The following is a 17,633-nucleotide window of genomic DNA, read 5'->3' on the forward strand; positions in this document are numbered from 1 at the left end:
TTTGTGTTTGTGATTGTCCAGTAACATCCATATCATCGCATCACCATCCATTCTTATCTTCCTGATTAGACAAAATTGGCAGAAAAGGGAAATAAATTAACTAAATCGAACAAATCAAAAACCTTCTTCGTTTAACTTTTGTTATTTGGAGTGAGGTTGTTGTTCTTCATAAGACACTACAACTTCATACACTGAAAGTTTTGGCCTTCTCAACAATTTCTCTCCATATTTTTCTGTCCTGGATGCACTTCCACCATTTGTTGGTCTTCATATCTTTCAGATCCCTAATAACATCATCTATCCATCTGTTTTTTGGGCTGCCTTTTGCTCTTGTTTCTTTTGGGTTCCATCTGTATATCCCTTTGACTAGACTTTCCTCTGGCATTGTATGAGCATGTCCAAGCCATCTTTAGTCTTTGAGATTTGATAAAGTTTGTTATGGTGTTGTTTTGAATTATTCTGTTTATTTCATTATTATTTCGAATTCTCCAAGTATCATCATCTTTAATTGGGCCATAGATTTTTCTTATTACTTTTCTTTGAAATACTGATAATTTTTGTTTGCAGGAGTCTTTGAGTGTCCATGTTTCACATGCATATGTAACTATAGGTCTTATTATGGTACAGGCTGCATCACGGGAAGCAGACAGTTTTTAAATTGAGAATTCGAGAGAGAGGGGTGGGTGTGCGGGGGTTTCGAGATTGAGTAGTGCGGCATTGAACTTGGTTCGGATCGGCATGGCAGCAGTACATGCAATGTCAGTTGCAGTCGTCATGAGGATGGCATCTTCATGTTTGTCAAAAATGGCTAGCATGTTCCTGGCGAAGGTTGAACGTTGTGGATAATCTCCTTCGGGTAACTTCTGCACGATCACAAGTTTGTACAGATGGATTCCCAATTCCTTGTGTAAGATTCGCCGTAGTCAGTCTCTATTCAACAGCATGTCACCAAGCAGAACGGGTTGGACTTCTTCCTCATGATGAATTCTCTCACTCTTCACACGTTTTCTGGGGTTCGTGCCCTGGCGACAGGACCAAGTGCTTTCGTCTTGATTACGGTTCCACATGTTTGAAACTCTGTAACCCATCTCAAGATTGTATTGCGATTTGAAATGGTACCAAAAGGACCGCCGTGTTTCAAAAATCGACTTGCCACTTTTCACGAAACTGTCGTATGCGAACACACGATGCTCTAATGTCTACGCCGCCATGAGTGCAGCCCAGCTGAGCCGAAAATGGCATGGCCGAGCAAGTTCAATGCCACCCTACTTTCATCTCTACCTCCTCTCCCTGAAAACCATCCATTTCCCGAGACGCATCCCCTTATAATAAACCCTCAGTTTGGCACTTTTTGATATTTGTTTACTTTTTGAATAGCTCCAAATTGGCATAAAAAGCTTTGTTTCCGGATACAATTCTCTTTGATTTCTTATTGGTCAGTGAGGTTGTTAAAATGTACAAATTTCACCTGCGCTAATACTCAAGACCTTTTGGGGGAAAGAAGATTTATCTGTATGACAATTAGTTCTCTTGCCATGTTTCTTTGCTTCGTGGCAAGATTGAAAAGCATGAGCCTGCATAGTTCCTGTCCTGAGAGTACTAGACAATGGGTAATGTGCAATTAACATTGCATGGTAATGTAGAACCATTGTCACTAACATTCCGAGTGCTACCTGAGAGGCTCTCATCCACTATAAAATTTATAATTGTTGTATTGGAATTGATTATAGATTGTCATCAGTAGGGATAGGATTTTTATGACCTAAAAATAACCAAAATATGCTCTTATGACCCAAAATATGAACTATAATTTGAAAAATATGCCCTTATAACTAAGACTGTTACAAGCATCAATATCTAACTTATGCTGAAATATTTTCATATACATACTATTTTCAGTTCACTTTATGGGCCCTGATGAGTTGAAATGCACAATGAATACTTTCTGTAAATTTTCAATTAAAAATGAAAAAGATTTTGCTGCAGTCCAAAAAGAAAAAAAGCCTCGAGTGAACATAGGAGTAAGAATGAATCCACTTGGAAAGTGACTGTATATTTCTTGAATAAGCAAAAATATGCTGAATATGACCGAAAATCCATCAAAATATGCTTTATCACGTAGAAATGGCCAAATATGTCAAAATATGCCAATTAGTTTCTTCACTATGTGAATTTCTAAATATTTAGGGAACACACCACCCTTAACCAAAAAGAATTTGCCAAGTCATAAAAATCCTAGACCTAGTCATCAGAATTGCTCCAAAAATTAATAACTAGTGGTGGTAATTTTTCTGCTGTTACGTCACTAGTGTAACCAATGTATACCCTGTCCCAGCTAACTGTGGAGCAGGGCCACGCATAGCAGCAGAGAAGAAGGAGGGAAATCGAGTGGTGAAAGCACAGCGTTGCCAACCGTAGGGCCCTGATCACACATGTATGGACGTACGGTCCAGACCTTTGTCTGTACGCTAAATGTACGGCTTGTCAAAATTTCCACTTGCTGTTTTATCCCTAATATTTCCCTAAGAAATTGTTAAACCAAGCGAACAGACCTGGAGACAAACATATGGTCCGTTTGTCATGTGCATACGGTATTTCCATTTTCAAAAGTTTGCAACGCTGCAGAACGAAGGTGAGAAAGCGAGTAACTCCAATCGTCCATTACGCAATATCGTTTCTGTCACTGTTCATTGGTGGAGCTGTCTCACATTACTACTTGTGCAGAGACTTGTTCTCGTTTGCCTGGTCTACAGTTAGCTGGTATGGGGTTTAGCAGTGCAATGGCACATAAGAAAATGAAACAAAATTATGCATAACTTGATGAAAATTGGAATAATATAATTAAAATAAATAAGTACAGAAGATAATCTCCCCCGCCCCCTACCTCTAGTATGCTGGTCTGACAATGGTACTTCTAATTCTGTAGTATACCATGTTCATTTTTCTGTTTTTGAAGATGTGAGGTTCAGGGGATGGACAAAAATATGGAAACACCTGCAGAAATGCACATTACCTTTATTAATATCGAGTAGGACCCCCTTTGGCACGCAGAACGGCCTGCTGTCGACGTGGAATGGACAAATACAGGTCGTGTATGGTTGTCAAAGGGATGTTGTACCATTCTTCCTCAAAAGCAGCTGCAAGTTGTTGTAGAGACGATGGTGGTGGGTAGCGGGCTCGCACCTTGGTCTCCAAAACCGACCACAGGGGCTCAATAATATTGAGGTCTGGCGATTGTGGGCCATACCAGATGTGACACTTCATCTTCGTGCTCATCAAACCAGTCCTGGATGATTTGAGCTGTATGAACAGGGCCTCTGTCATCTTGAAACACGCCATCACCATCTGGGAACAAAGTTTGCACCATGGGATGCAGCTGGTCACTCAAAATGGTTACGTATTCCCTGGCAGTGACATGTCCATGCAGGGTGATGATGGGTCCGGCAGAATACCAGGAGATGGCTGCCCAAACATCACTGAACCACCGCCATGCTTTTTTGATGCGTTGCACCACTGTCTCCATCTAGCAGCATGGTCAACAGTCACGAATTTACAGATCTGCCATGAACACCCTGCTTGTGGAGTTATCTTCTTACTGTTTTGACGCTAACAGGGTTTGTAAGCACTGCATTCAGCTCAGCAGTGACTTTTGGAGCTGTGGTGATTTTCTGCTTGGTCACAATCCTACCCAATGTGCGTCTGTCTCTGTCACGCAACACACACTTGCGTCCACGCTGGTGCTTCGCTGATGTGGTTTTTCCTGAAGTCTCGTACGCAGTCATGATCTTCGAGACTGTGCCCTTTGATACACCAAACATTTCCGCTACTTTCGTCACGGAAGCTCCCACCATATGCGCACCCACAATTTGCCCTCTTTGAAACTCTGTCAGCTCAGACATGATTCACGATAACTTGCACGGACTGGTCGCTGAACTGTAACTGGCCCATCTGTCAGGTTGGCCAGGGCGTATACCTCGCAGGAAGTGCCAGTGACCACAGCGCCACCTACCATTCAGACACAAATTGTGTTTGAAATGGCTACCTGTTTTATACCAGCTGTTTCCATATTTTTGTCCAACCCTGTACATTTTCCTACCATGTTTTGTCACAGAATGATGTGAACTGTACTGCAAAATGCGATTTGAGCTCTTAAACATGAAATTTAGAGTTTATTACGGAAAATAGATTGGTTTTGCTGTAAAAATTTGAGAAGCAAAAATTTACTCCTTTACACAGAAATAAACTTAACACACCACCGATAACTACATAAGTGTGTTAGGGGAAAGCAAATGCTTGTGAGTAATAAGTATAGTTTTTAAATTAATTTTGGGATGTTATCCACCATTTTTGGTACCAAAATCTTGGTATTTTGATCACCTCAAATGTGTAGCCCTATCAATTGGCCTATACACCTATGACCTCATATTGTGTAAGTAAAATTCAGTACACATGGAAAGTACAAACTGTTGTTTGTACTGGAAATAACTTTCAGAGCTGATTTTTATAGTTGCAAGTGCAACTTCTTTGAGAAAAGAGATATAGAGTTGAATCAGTCATATTGCAAGCAATGATAACAGCTTCAGTGCTCATTTGAAGGGCTGAATTACAAGTGTAGTTGCATAGATTTTTTTAAAAAAAATATCGCTTGAAAACACTTATTCTTATTAATATATCCTTCTAAACACTCACTGATGTTTCCTTTAAGATGTTATCATTCACCTTGTGCTGTCGATATATTAGAAACTTCTTAATACGTAAAGCCAATGCTTTTTTTCTTTCTTTTTCAATTAAAATGTTACTACTTCTCTTCATAAACTGCTTTATTAATGTGACACACTTGTTCTAATAAAATGTGGAAAGGTAAGCAGAACCCATAAAAATTATACACAATGCTGCAGTGTGCTGTACATTGTTGTACGTATTTATCTGTAATTGCTTTTTTGTTATCACAGAAACTTCACTTTTTTAAACACTGAATACAAACAATCTTCAAATGCAGACACACATATGTATGGGCAACACCTCTCGCAGTCTTTTCAGAAAGACTAGACTAGTGTCTGAACGGTGGGTGGTGTTTAGACTGAAAATCAACAAGTGAAGTGCACCATTGCTGTAGAGATGAAATAAGAGGGTAGATGTTTAATGCATGGGCAGTCACACAATACTATCACTTTGTTCTTTAGAAGGCCCCTGCCGGAATTATCATTTGCTATATATCTCACTTATTTATGATGACAGTTTGTCTTTAATTTCATGTACAGCTCATAAAGTTTAATATCTGCAAAGCTACGAGGGTCATCCAGAAAATAAAGACCGTTTGGTTATACAAAATGAAAAACACAATATTTATTGGAAAAAAGCAATTCTGTTTCATACCTGAAGCTTCCTTCACTTCTCTACATAATCACCTCCTACATTTAAACATTTGTCGTATCTGGGCAGGAACTTCAGAATTCTCATTTTATACTCTTCTGCCGCCAGTTCATTAAGCCAGGTGGTCACTGCATTCTCCAACTCTTCATCACTTCCAAAACGTTTACCGCCCAGAAACTCTATCAGCTTAGGGAAAAGGTGGAAATCGCTAGGAGCAAGGCCAAGACTATAGGGTGGATGATCAAAAATTTCCCATCCGAATTGATCCAGCAATTCTTGAGTTGCACCATCATTGTGAGGGCGGGCATTGTCGTGCAGAAGCCCAATTCCTCCAGAAAGCATTCCTCGCCTCCTGTTTTGGATGGCTCGCCGTAGTTTTCTTAGAATAACGATTTGCATTGATCGTAGTGCCTTTTGGTGGAAATGTGCGAGCTGTCTTTTGTTTGAATGCAGTGACCACCTGCCTTAATGAACTGGCAGCAGAAGAGTATAACATGGGAATTCTGAAGCTCGTGCCCAGATACGACAAATGTTTAAATGTAGGAGGTGATTATGTAGAGAAGGGAAGGAAGCTTCAGGTATGTAACAGAATTCTTTATTTCTAATAAATATTGTGTTTTTCATTTTGTATAACCAAATGGTCTTTATTTTCTGGATGACCCTCGTATATTAACAGGCTACCAAGTATACCATGCAATGTGTTTCCACAGAGTAGAAATTACAAAGAATTTCCTTTCCTGGCTCATTGCTACACCATCACTTTCTCACTAGGTCATTACCTGTAAGTCCTTGTTCAAAGAGTAAAGAATAATAGTCCTCTGTTGTTACTTGCACAGGAAGTAAACCTAAGTAATTCTGTCATTGTACCGCAGGTCCACAAGTGCGTATTTCTGAACATGAAGGCCCCAGTCAGCTTGTTTGAAGTGATGTACGACGAATTGCGATTGGCTGTGAAGGATGCTTCCTTAAGTGATGAGGATAAGAAAATGTTTCGTTCGATAATTCTCAATTGCATCGAGTTGAATCCAGATCTTGGAATGTCTTCGCCAAAGCCACAACGAAAGCTGATTCTGGAAGAAGTGAGAAGAATTGATGAAAGGGACAGGGAAAGGTCAAGCAACAGGAATGAGAATTCCTTTAGTGGTTTCCGAAGGCCCCCACGAGGGCGAGGAAGGGGAAGGTATGGAACTGGTGGATACCAGCCTAGGAGAAGGAACTGAAGTAGATCCTTAGATATCTTAAGTTTTCCTGCTTCATGCATTTGAATGCTTCACAGCTTTTCAGTAGTGCAAAATGCAGTATCATTTATTGATAGTAGCTAAATATTTCAGTTCCAGCCTTGCATTGTGATTTTGTGAGAAATGAATTGCTAGAAAGTATTTTTTTTTTTAACCAGAGTATAGTCTTATTTACAAGCTGCCCTCCACAGCAGTGTGTTCAGCACAGTGTGCTATGATGACACTGGCTCCAGGGGTGTTCTTTGTTAATGTCCCTTCGTCAATTTCATCATATCATCACCCATCCTCATCTTCAGGATTAGCCAAGAATGACATGAAAGCAAAGTAAAATATTCCAGTTCAATCAATCTATGAATCTTACGTATAAGTAATTGTTTCCAGTTTTCCAGGTGGCTTAAATTTTGATTGAATTTGATTTGATTTATTGTACTTCGCTTTTTGTGCCACTTTTGGGTAATTTGCGAAGATGGAAATGAGTGATGACATGATGAAATTGATGAATGGACACTCACAAACATCCACGCCCAAGCTGGGATTTGAACCCGGGATCCCTAGCATTGTAGCGCAAGTGGCTTAAATTGACATTATTATTAAAGTCTCGTAACTTTCATTTGGGGGCCATGTCATTTGTGAGTGAATGAATCAGTGTAACTGAAATATTTTAGAAAAATGAATATTATTTTTTTTTTTCCATTACCAAGCAATCCAGTTAACATTGGAAATTTCATAATTTCCACTGGCGAAATTATAATCCTGCCATTTCTGTAGCCACCCAAACAGGTATTTTGGTCATGGGGTGGTAAGTTAGTGTGTTTGTTATTGTAAAATTGTAAAGTTTAGAGTGCTGGAAATTAGGTGGTTTTTTTTATGCTTGCTTAATAATTTTTAAAGTTTTTCATTTTTCTTAATTTCAATTTTAGAGTTAAGAGAACAGTAGAAATACATCACATTAAATAACCCAATGTTGACATTTCATTGAAGGCTCATATTGGCTGCTTTTAATTGTTCTCAACTTCTATATTAAATTGTATATTTTTGTGTTAGTGTTAACTAAGTCCATAATACATTGTACATGTGGTGTTGAATTGTATTAAAATGGCAGTTTGTGTTGATAACGGTTGGAACAGTTTTGTTTCAGTGCAAAACTAATTTGAGAGTAGTAATTTAAATATAGTTTCTGGACTGCAGTTTCAGTTTTTATTTTCTGTTACACACAAACATTTCATAGCTAATATGTAGAGGCATCCATATTTCGTTTTTGACGAAAACACGAAATTTGAAATATAATGTTAATTTTTCATTTTTCTGAAAGGTGTGAGGTGCATTTTCCTACACAGTTTTGTCACGAAATGATGTGAAATGAACTGCAAAACGCAAAATAGACTCATAAACATGAAGTTTACTGTTTATGTACCGATGTGACACTTTCTAAAGTCTGAAGTATCCTGTGAGTTATGCAATTCGTGGAAAATTGATTAATTCGGCTGTAAATATTTGAGAAGCAAAAATGGACTCCTTTATACAGGAATAAACTTAATATTCTGGTAATGGTTTAATGTGATATTAGAAGGGATATGTTTATTTTGTGTAATACTACAGTTTTTAAATCAAATTTGGGATTATATTTACATTTTTTAAAACTAAAATGTCATTTTTCACTGCTATAACAGCGAAATTACGTTTTACTTACCAGTTTTGAACCCGAAATTGACTCTGTTTTCATACCGAAATTTTGCTTTTTTATTTACCAAAAATATGTGTGTCTACTAATATGTCATAGTATTACACGTTGGTTGGCGATTTTCACTTCAAATATAAAAACACAGGAGTTGAGTGAATTTTCTCTTAGATTAATACTCATTTCAGCATTTCCTCCTATACTTTCTACAGACATAATTATAAAGCAACTATTGTGAGCACATATGTGTATGGATTTAACAATTGTTTGTAAATGCTGTACACACAAACAAGTATTGGAACTTGATGACATAATAGTGTAACCACTACCCTATGAGGCTCTATTGTTGAGATAAGTATTTTAATCTTTGTAAAATAGAACTTCTCTTTGTTAATGTAATGTTGGAAAGATATTCCCTTTTTAAAGCTTTTGTGTTTATATAGGGATGAACTGCTGTGAATTTTTTGCAAATACCGTGAAAGTACCCACTCCTAAAAAATTGCAAATGTTCCATGAAGCACTTAAATATAGTTCATTCACCTCCAAAATTAATGTAGCAAGGTAATAGGAATGGGTTTTCCTGCAAAAAGAAAATTGGTGTTTAGACATTTACTAGACATAATCAGAGTACAGGAATTATGTATCTTCTATAACATGTTTTATACCTTCTGATTCATTTTTTAAAAAATGAAGAAGTTGCAGAACTTTGGTAAAAGTGTGGACAATTTTACCTGTATGCCTCTATCAACCGACACCAATAGACACATCCCAGGGTTATAGTAAAGTTTTGTGCTCTGAAATATTAAGTTACAACGTGTATAACAAAATTATTCTCACCAGTATACTGAATTTATATCAACAGTGTCTTATTTTACAAACTGACTTGTTGTTAATGTATGATTTTCTTGTACTTTTTTTCTTTGTTTTGTTTTCTAATACCTACACATCTCTGTTCTTCCTTGTGTTACTTTCAAGATAAGATGTTTTTGTTAAAAAAATATATATTTTTCCCTGTTACAAGTAGGCCAGTTTTCTTGTACTGTGGTTAACATCTGCTTTTATTCAGGCTAAACAGATACTAACTCATCGTATCAACAGTAACAAATTCTCCAAATTGTATTTGAAGTTGGTGGTTTAATTGTTTATATGTAGCTTCGTTGCCATTTTTCATAGATAAAAAAAGACTTGCCCTGTTTGATATCGATTCTATTTGGGTTTGTCAAAGCTAGTAGAGAATTGTCAAGCAGTCATCTCAGCGGCTGAGTGCATTTTGGGCTGCACTCTCAATTTTCCTACTGATATTTGCAGATCCTAGGAATGGGCCTTGTTTTCTGAACTTTTAATTTAATTTAATCAGCATCATCACAGGCTAAGGCTAAGGTTGTAAGGAAAATAAATAAAAATCAGAATTACCAAACTGTGCGTACAATTAAGAATAATTGCATATCAAAATTGATAAATACCTGAACAACTTTAAAATGCTACAATGCTCAAGTGTCAATGTTGGTATTAGCAGCATCCAATTGGTGTATGCATATGGTTGAAAGTGATATTGGTTCGGCCTTATTGTTTATAATTTCTATTATGAAGAAAAATTATTTGTTTAGAAATTCGTTCCAGTAGTTGTAGTTGAAATAATTCTAATATCCTGATAACAACTGTAATAAACAGTCTAGTCCCATCTTGTCCTTTTGTATTCATGTGTATATAAATTAATTCTACAACTGCCATTACTGAATATGGCAATGTTTTCAAAGCTTTTTAGACCTTTGGTAAGTGGAGTAAAATGTAACACTTGGTGAAAAATTATTATCAATTTCCTGGAATTAATGTCTTCATTAAAGTAATTTTATATACAGAGCACAATGAAATAAAGAAATGAAAATATACGTCCATAGCACCTGTAATACACGTGCCCTGCGATTGAATTCATCTGATAAGATTTGTTTCTGTGCATGTCAATCATGTGTTTCCAGTAATAGTGACGTATGTCATGTTTATAGGATGTCAATTAGTTATATATTGTTTATATTGCTTAATACAGTAATATTCTCCTGTGGTGGTTGAAACTATACAACAACTTACTGTTGTATCAGTTCTGTATTTTTTTTACATTTGTGTTTTTTTTTATCGTGTTTGTAATTTCACATGACAGTTACTGTGATTTTTAGTGTGTGAACATAGATTTATGAGCAGTTGATATATATGATGAATATATAAGTGTGTGTGTGTGCGCGTGTTGCTTCAAGTGGAAAATCTCAAACTGAGTGTCTTGTGTGAGAGAAGTGAAAGGAGTCCAAGTTGAAAGAAAATGTAAAAGAATAATAATATTAGTGACAAAAGTAGGGTGACCATACGTCCCGTTTTGACCGGGACCGTCCCATTTCAGAGGTGTGTACCACTCCATATTACTAAAAAGTCCCATTTTATAAAAGTCTATGAATTATCTTGAAAACCAAGTCTAAATTTGAGACACATTTTATGTTAAAAAAATTCATTGTTTTGTATGTGTTCCGTTATTTGTAGAGCAAAATAAGCATGCAGTTTCTTTATGGAATTGCAAAAAGAATTTAAAGTTCCTGCATCTTGACACAGGATATGTATAGTGTAAGGTTTTCTGAGAGATTTATAAACGCTTGATGAAGAATAAAGCTGCTCTCAAGAAGATTGTTCTTCTGCTAAATACTTCTGGCATTAATTAACTTCAGTATAGGACTAACTTCAAAGGTTGATCAGAGAGGACATAAAATGCTATGTAAGTCATACAGAGATTAAAATAATTAATCCCTTTTGACAACGGGGGATCATGTTTCATTTATTGTTTATGATGTATCACTTATGGGATCCATTCTTTAATAAATAATAACAATAATTGTATAATTAATTATAAAATAATTATAATAGCATTAGGCCTAACCGATTTTTCACGAAAGGGGTTGGGATGTCCCATTTTTTGGGTCAAAATATTATGGTCACCCTAGACAAAATTGGTTGACATCTCTGAGAGTTATACTGTTAATTGCTTCTAAATATATTTAATTGAGCAAGTGGACATATTTTTCTGTGGTCATATTTTTATGCTGCATTATCTAACAATGGAAGACTGAGAATGATTTAATAAAGAGACTATATCTCATGTGATGTAATTTCTCTAACCCCCACTAGAAATGACAATATGGTTAAGTTCATTCCATTTGAATTTCTTGGGAAAGCTGCCCAAGTATAGGAGCCTACCAGAGGATACATGATATCCTTATTTTATGACATAATGTGAACAGTTATTGTAATGCATTATGTATGGTCAGGAGAAATCTGGAATTATTGAGACATTTTACCACTCTACTTAAAGAAAACATGCATTATACGAGGGGAGGCAAAAAAAAAGTTATTGTCCTCGCCATAATGTAGATGCTCTAGAGTTCTGAAACTTTACCCAATTGTAGATTGGTATCTCAATAACAATCATGCGAATTTATATCATTACAAGAGCGATGAGAGTAGGAGACAGCAGCATCTTTAACAAAATTGAGTATTGAGCTGTGATCAGGTTCCTGCATGAAATGAAGAGATTGCAGCTGTGTATGGTGAGCAATGCCCATCATACGACACTGTCAACAATGGTGGAAAGAATTCAAATGCGGACGTGCAAGTCTACAGGATGACCCAAAAGTAGGATGCCCATCTGTAGCCACAAAACCAGGCATGGTGGCTCAAGGTGGCCAGCTTGTGCTTCAAGTTTGATGTGTGAAAATTAGTTACTATGGGGCGGTGTACAACATTTTGCATGTGAGTAAGGTGACTGGACACCAGGTTGTTGACACCTTTACAAAAGCAGCACAGTGTAAAATGTGCACAAAACATTTCGGACCTACACGACAAACATGAAACAAATTAGTGACCATGGATGAAACTTTGGTTTGAAACCTTAAGTGAAAGAAATGAGCAAAACATGGAAACATATCTCATCACCCACCCCAAAAAGCAAGGGTGCAACAGTCATTTGTGTTGCATTAGCTGGACTGTGCTTTGAGAAAGTACTCTTCAAAGTTTGGTAGTCCTCCGATCACAGTGGGTTTTCCGTCCACTATGACACTTTGCTGATGATGTCTTGCCATGAGCTGTGCATGCCATCATCACCTTGGACACCGTTGCTCTCGATACACCTAACACACTAGCAGTCTTTGTTACCCTTGCACCAACTAACCACGCTCCTACAATCTGGTCTTGTTGAAAGTCTGAGAGGTCCTCCATTTTGCCTCACCTACGTCTGGCCGATTGAACACATGATTACGTACTGCACCACCTATCATACTGCTGACTAACATACTTGACCGCAATACCAGATGACGGTCGCAGAATTGACCAATTGTAGATTGGTATCTCAATAACAATCATGCGTATTTATATCATTATACCTGCCGCAAAATTAGTTTGGTATTGACACTTGAGAACCACGTGTTGAAATTGGGTCTACGTCACTGCGGGAGGGTGGGTTGCTGGCATGCGAGCCAATCAAAATCTTCCCAGTGCTTCACCCAGGCCCTGGTTACCTAGCAACAGAAAACGTTTTTCTCGGTGTTGCCGCTTATCGGGCAATTCTTCCTGCGATCAGAGTTCATGTTGTTGGGAGAGGACGTGTTGTTTGTTTGTTGCATTGTGATATTTTAACCAGTCCGTTTGTTTAGTGTTTATTGAATTTAGAGTATTCTTTGTTGTATATAGCGTGTTGTTTTAGTGTGTTATTTTTTGTAAATAATTTTCTGTGTTCTGCTTGAGTGTGTCGTGTGCTTGTGTGAAGAATGTCAAGCACGGGAGGCAATACTCGAGATGACAATGTACCAAAGAGGCCATGCACTAAAAGAAAAAGGAATTCTTCTCAAAGGACAAACGCGGGAGATGGTTTGTTCTGAGCGCAAATAATTTGAGCAAGAGAAAAACAATGGGGGGTCGAATCATTTCTGTAAACAAAGTTCTGGACAGGACTGCTGCTGCTGTCGGCGTGTCTAAGAACACTATTGTTACCATAGGGAAAGAAAAATGTAATGTGGTAGAAATAAATAAATAAATAAATGCGAGGCTTCATAATTGGAAACCCCAGGAAAGAAAGGAATATCAGTAAACCCGTGACAAATTTAGATACTTTTCAGCAAGATGCTATTCTCGCCATATTTACTCTTATTATAGGAGGAAAGATAATCCCACTGTTGGGAAACTGCGCGTTTCGTTGAAAGATTCGGCATTTTTTCAAGGTGGGGAAACATCTTTAAGGACAGTCATAAATTTTCTGGGATTCTCACACCAAACAAAAATAATGGACCCAAAATAAAGTATGGAGGCATATGGAGATATGGAGGTAGAGCTCCACACATTCTCGACCTCGACCTAGACCATATTATGGAGGTGATGCGGGTCACCAACCGCCTTTACCACAGGTTTGCCCCAGGTACTCTTTTGGGCTGAGTCGACCCCGGAGCCGCTCGGGATATTTGATAAAGTTCCACAAACCACCGCAGGTCTCACGCGTGAAAGTCAGACACCCCGCCCCACCAACTGGACTTTGTGCACTTCAGTTGCGGTATAATTGAAAGACGGGCAGACTTTAACGGCGACTTTGGAAAGAAATGATTATTGAAAGTGTATGTACAGAATGAATTGAAAAGGTAACCTGTAAACAATGCTCGTTTCATTAATTCGTTCATGTTGTAAGGAAGATGGAAATGAATAGAAAAAACAATAACACATTCATCATTGTTATTCCATTTTCCTCGAAAAACAATAACACATTTTATCATTGTTGTTCCTTTTCATAACACGTTTTCCTCGACACAGCGTCAGACGGCTGCAGGGCGTACTGTACCGCATGATATGGCAACACCGTGACGCGTGTTCCTTCATCTCTCAATACCAAACTAATTTTGCGGCAGGTATACAAGAGCGATGAAAGTAGGAGACGGCAGCATCTTGGACAAAATTCGAGTATTGAGTTGTGATCAGGTTCTTGCATGAGATGAAGAGATTGCAGCTGTGTATGGTGAGCATTGCCCATCATATGACACTGTCAACAATGGAGGAAAGAATTCAAATGCAGATGCACAAGTCTACAGGATGACCCAAAAGTAGGATGTCCATCTGTAGCCACAAAACCAAGCATGGTGGCTCAAGTTGGGCAGCTTGTGCTTCAAGTTTGATGTGTGAAAATTAGTTTCTCAGCTAGGGAGGTGAACGTTAGTAGGGGACGGTGTACACATGAATACGTACTGCACCACCTATCATACTGCTGACTAACATACTTGACCGCAATACCAGATGATGGTCGCAGTGCACAAATGTTCAGTGATGCCACCCCACACGGATGCTGTGTTACTGACCATAGGTGTTTCCATTCTTTTGATGAACATCTGTATATATCAGCGGCGTGCATTCAGGATACGCAAGGTACGCACTGCATACCCACAACACAGTAAGAAAAAATAAACATTTTTTTCATCTTCCCCGAACATGAAAATTCAACAATTACCGCTCCGAAAGCAGTTCCACTGCAAGAAATTCCGATTTCCGCACAAACACGCTGCTGCCTTCCTGAAGGGAGTCCCGATTGTGACTTCGGCACCCACCCGATCTGCGTTCCTGCCGATTTCCGCAGAAAGATGCTGTTTCTTCTGCTTGGTACCCTAGAAATTCGGAAGGTAGCCCCATTGGCTCATATCAGCCCCGACCATGTGTTTGGGTCTGCCCACGCTTACCCTCTCTCTCACTTCTTTCCCGGTTCTAAGCATCGAGGGTACCCAAGATTTTGACAGCGTATGCAGTGTTGACAGTAGTCAACATGTTTTTTTTCTGGAATGCTTAGCTTACTAGCATTTAGCAGCCACGCGTAGATAGATCACTGTTGGGTTGCAATAAAAATACATTATAAAAAGTGATACAGGAATCAGAGAGGAGGGCAAGAATATGTAGTGTTGGAAGATCATATTTAATATACGTGTAAACTATCACATATAACATATTTATACGAGGTTAAAGTTACACTAGCAAGTGTTTTTTTTTTTTTTTTTGTATAGGGAGGTGAGGACCAGAATGGACTGTCACTGCGTCAAGGGGAAAATATGTGAACAATTTGCAAGTTTCTCACAATTCTCAGAGTATGAGAGTATCTGTTTATCTCCTTTTGGGATCAACATTTCCTTTGAGTTCCATAGCATGGGTGTTGATTGTTGACCTGACGATATGAATGAATGAGAAAAGAAAAACATAATAAAACACAATGCTTACAATGGGATTCGAATGAGCCCCCTTCCCTATCGCCAGACATTTGCAAAGTACGATAGTTTAGCTTTTGAAGTGTTCTGGGATGTATGCTGACGTATTTTCTACTTGTCCTTAATTATCTCCCTTCTACAAAATACTTTGTCGACTGGCAACTCCGATTCATTCGTCCACAAGAACGCGTGGTTTTCGGGCATAGCGGGACCGGACACAACATACCGTGGGAGGTTGACTTTTGCTTTCTTCTGTCGTGTGAAATTTGCAGCGAGTGTTTCGTTCATATTATTTACATTACAGGATCTCTATTGTTTGTCGGTGCTGTGAAGTGATAAAATAGGGGGACCGGGAGTTATTGATGACATACTGGAGAAGGGATTTTTGGAATTTACAAAAAAAGTGTAAACAATCCGAAATGGAAGGTCTGTTCCTGATTTGGAAAAATTGTTTCAGGCAGGAGTTGTGAAGGATGGTAAGCAGTATATTGGGCATTTTGATTTTTGAGAAGAAGAAAAAATATATCTACAGAGTGATTGACTGATTAGAAAAACAGTGAAACTTTATTGTTGGCCTTATTAGTTGGTATCCTCTGCGAAAGGTGTGAAATAGTAGAGGATACTGAGATTTATCAAATTTATTACATGAAATTTGAAAGGACGGAAAATGATTGTGCCATTTCCTTCCCGTTCAATGTTCATCGCACTGCATGAAGGAAATAATCAAAGTTGAATTGTTGGACTCTACGTAGCTACTATCAGAATATATTTGCGAATATAAAATATCATACATATATTTAGGTGGCCGCGGTGGCTCAGTCGGTAACGCGTCTGACTACCATGCTCAAGGTCCCAGGTTCGATCCCCGGCCGGTTCAAATCCGGGAACTTTTCTAACGGTGGAAGCGGCCCCGGCGCCCACCCAGCGTCGAATAACATGGTACCTGGGGGAAACCCTGGGGGGTAAAGGCGGTCAGGGGCGTGATGCTGATCACATCACCCCCACTCACGACCGGATCAAGAAAGTGTGGGGCGTTACCCCCACACCCCCTATACGCCTTCATGGCGTGGTGCTATGCACAGGGGAACACTTTACCTTTTTTATACATATATTTTACCTCGTTACATTTGGATATTGATACAAGGATGAGAAATTTCCCATTATAAAATTGTAGAAAAAAGTTATTTTCTGAATAACATGATGGCCAGGGAGGGGGGGGGGGGTTCTGGCCCCCATAATTCATTTTAGTTGGCTCATGTTGCGTACCCTAGTTTAAATGTCACTGCACGCCACTGGTATATATATACACTCACACAATGCGGGAATTTGAAATCGTGATTGGTTTTTGTAGACGGCACCACTGTGCAAGAGTTCAGTGGTGTGAACAAGTAACGGGTATCTCGTTAACAATCGATGCAGAGCTCGTTGACCTTGAGCAACATTGCCGCTTGTGCTGTTGTTGAATGTGGGCACGTGTCGTGAAAGTGCATCACGATTTCAACATGGAACAAAGAGCAAACATTAAGTTTTGTGCGCTCTTGGGTAAAACTGCTGCGGAAACGTTTCACATGTATCAAGTCTATAGGGACAATTGCTTATCCTGTACGTGTGTATTTGAATTGCTCAGGCATTTCAGTGAAGGACGGGAGCAAATTGAACACGACGAGCATCCATGTGTATCAGGGACGGTGAGAACACCAAATTTGGTTGAGAAAGTGAGGACAATCATTACTGAAGACTGAAATTTCAGACAGACTGTTACTGCTGCATTTTACCTTGAGGTACTGAAATGTTTGATGCAAGGAATAACACGTGTGAGCTCGTGTATCGGGATGATGGCAGCTGGCGTCTGCTTCATGTCGGTGTCCAAGTGATTGCGAATAACTTTTTGGCACTAAATAGACTGTGTTGTTGCACCCTGCCTACTCACCGGATCTGGCTCTGTGTGAATAATTTTTTTTATTTCCTAAACCAAAATCTGCTCTGAAAGGTTCTTACTTTTATGATGTACCAACAATGAAGAAAGCTACGACATGGATTTTAAACAGTGTTACACAAAACAAATTCCAGCAATCCTTTCATGCA

The 17,633-nt window shown here is 38.6% G+C and overlaps 1 protein-coding gene across 2 annotated transcripts in view; it reads left to right on the forward strand.

Moving 5' to 3' along the window:
* Positions 1-17,633, forward strand: part of LOC145981520 (uncharacterized) — a 45,423-nt gene that overhangs the window by 24,257 nt on the left and 3,533 nt on the right. The window contains exon 3 of one of the 2 annotated variants that reach the window (XM_083114819.1): positions 6,246-6,553. In XM_083114819.1, coding sequence (XP_082970945.1) covers positions 6,246-6,553 — 308 coding nt within the window. Of the gene's footprint in view, positions 1-6,245; positions 11,426-17,633 lie in introns of those variants that run through there. The other variant, XM_083114818.1, reaches the window with a different exon arrangement.

This window comes from Lepisma saccharinum, chromosome 29, assembly GCF_977018435.1.
Source record: "Lepisma saccharinum chromosome 29, izLepSacc3.1, whole genome shotgun sequence".
Lineage (NCBI taxonomy): Eukaryota > Metazoa > Arthropoda > Insecta > Zygentoma > Lepismatidae > Lepisma > Lepisma saccharinum.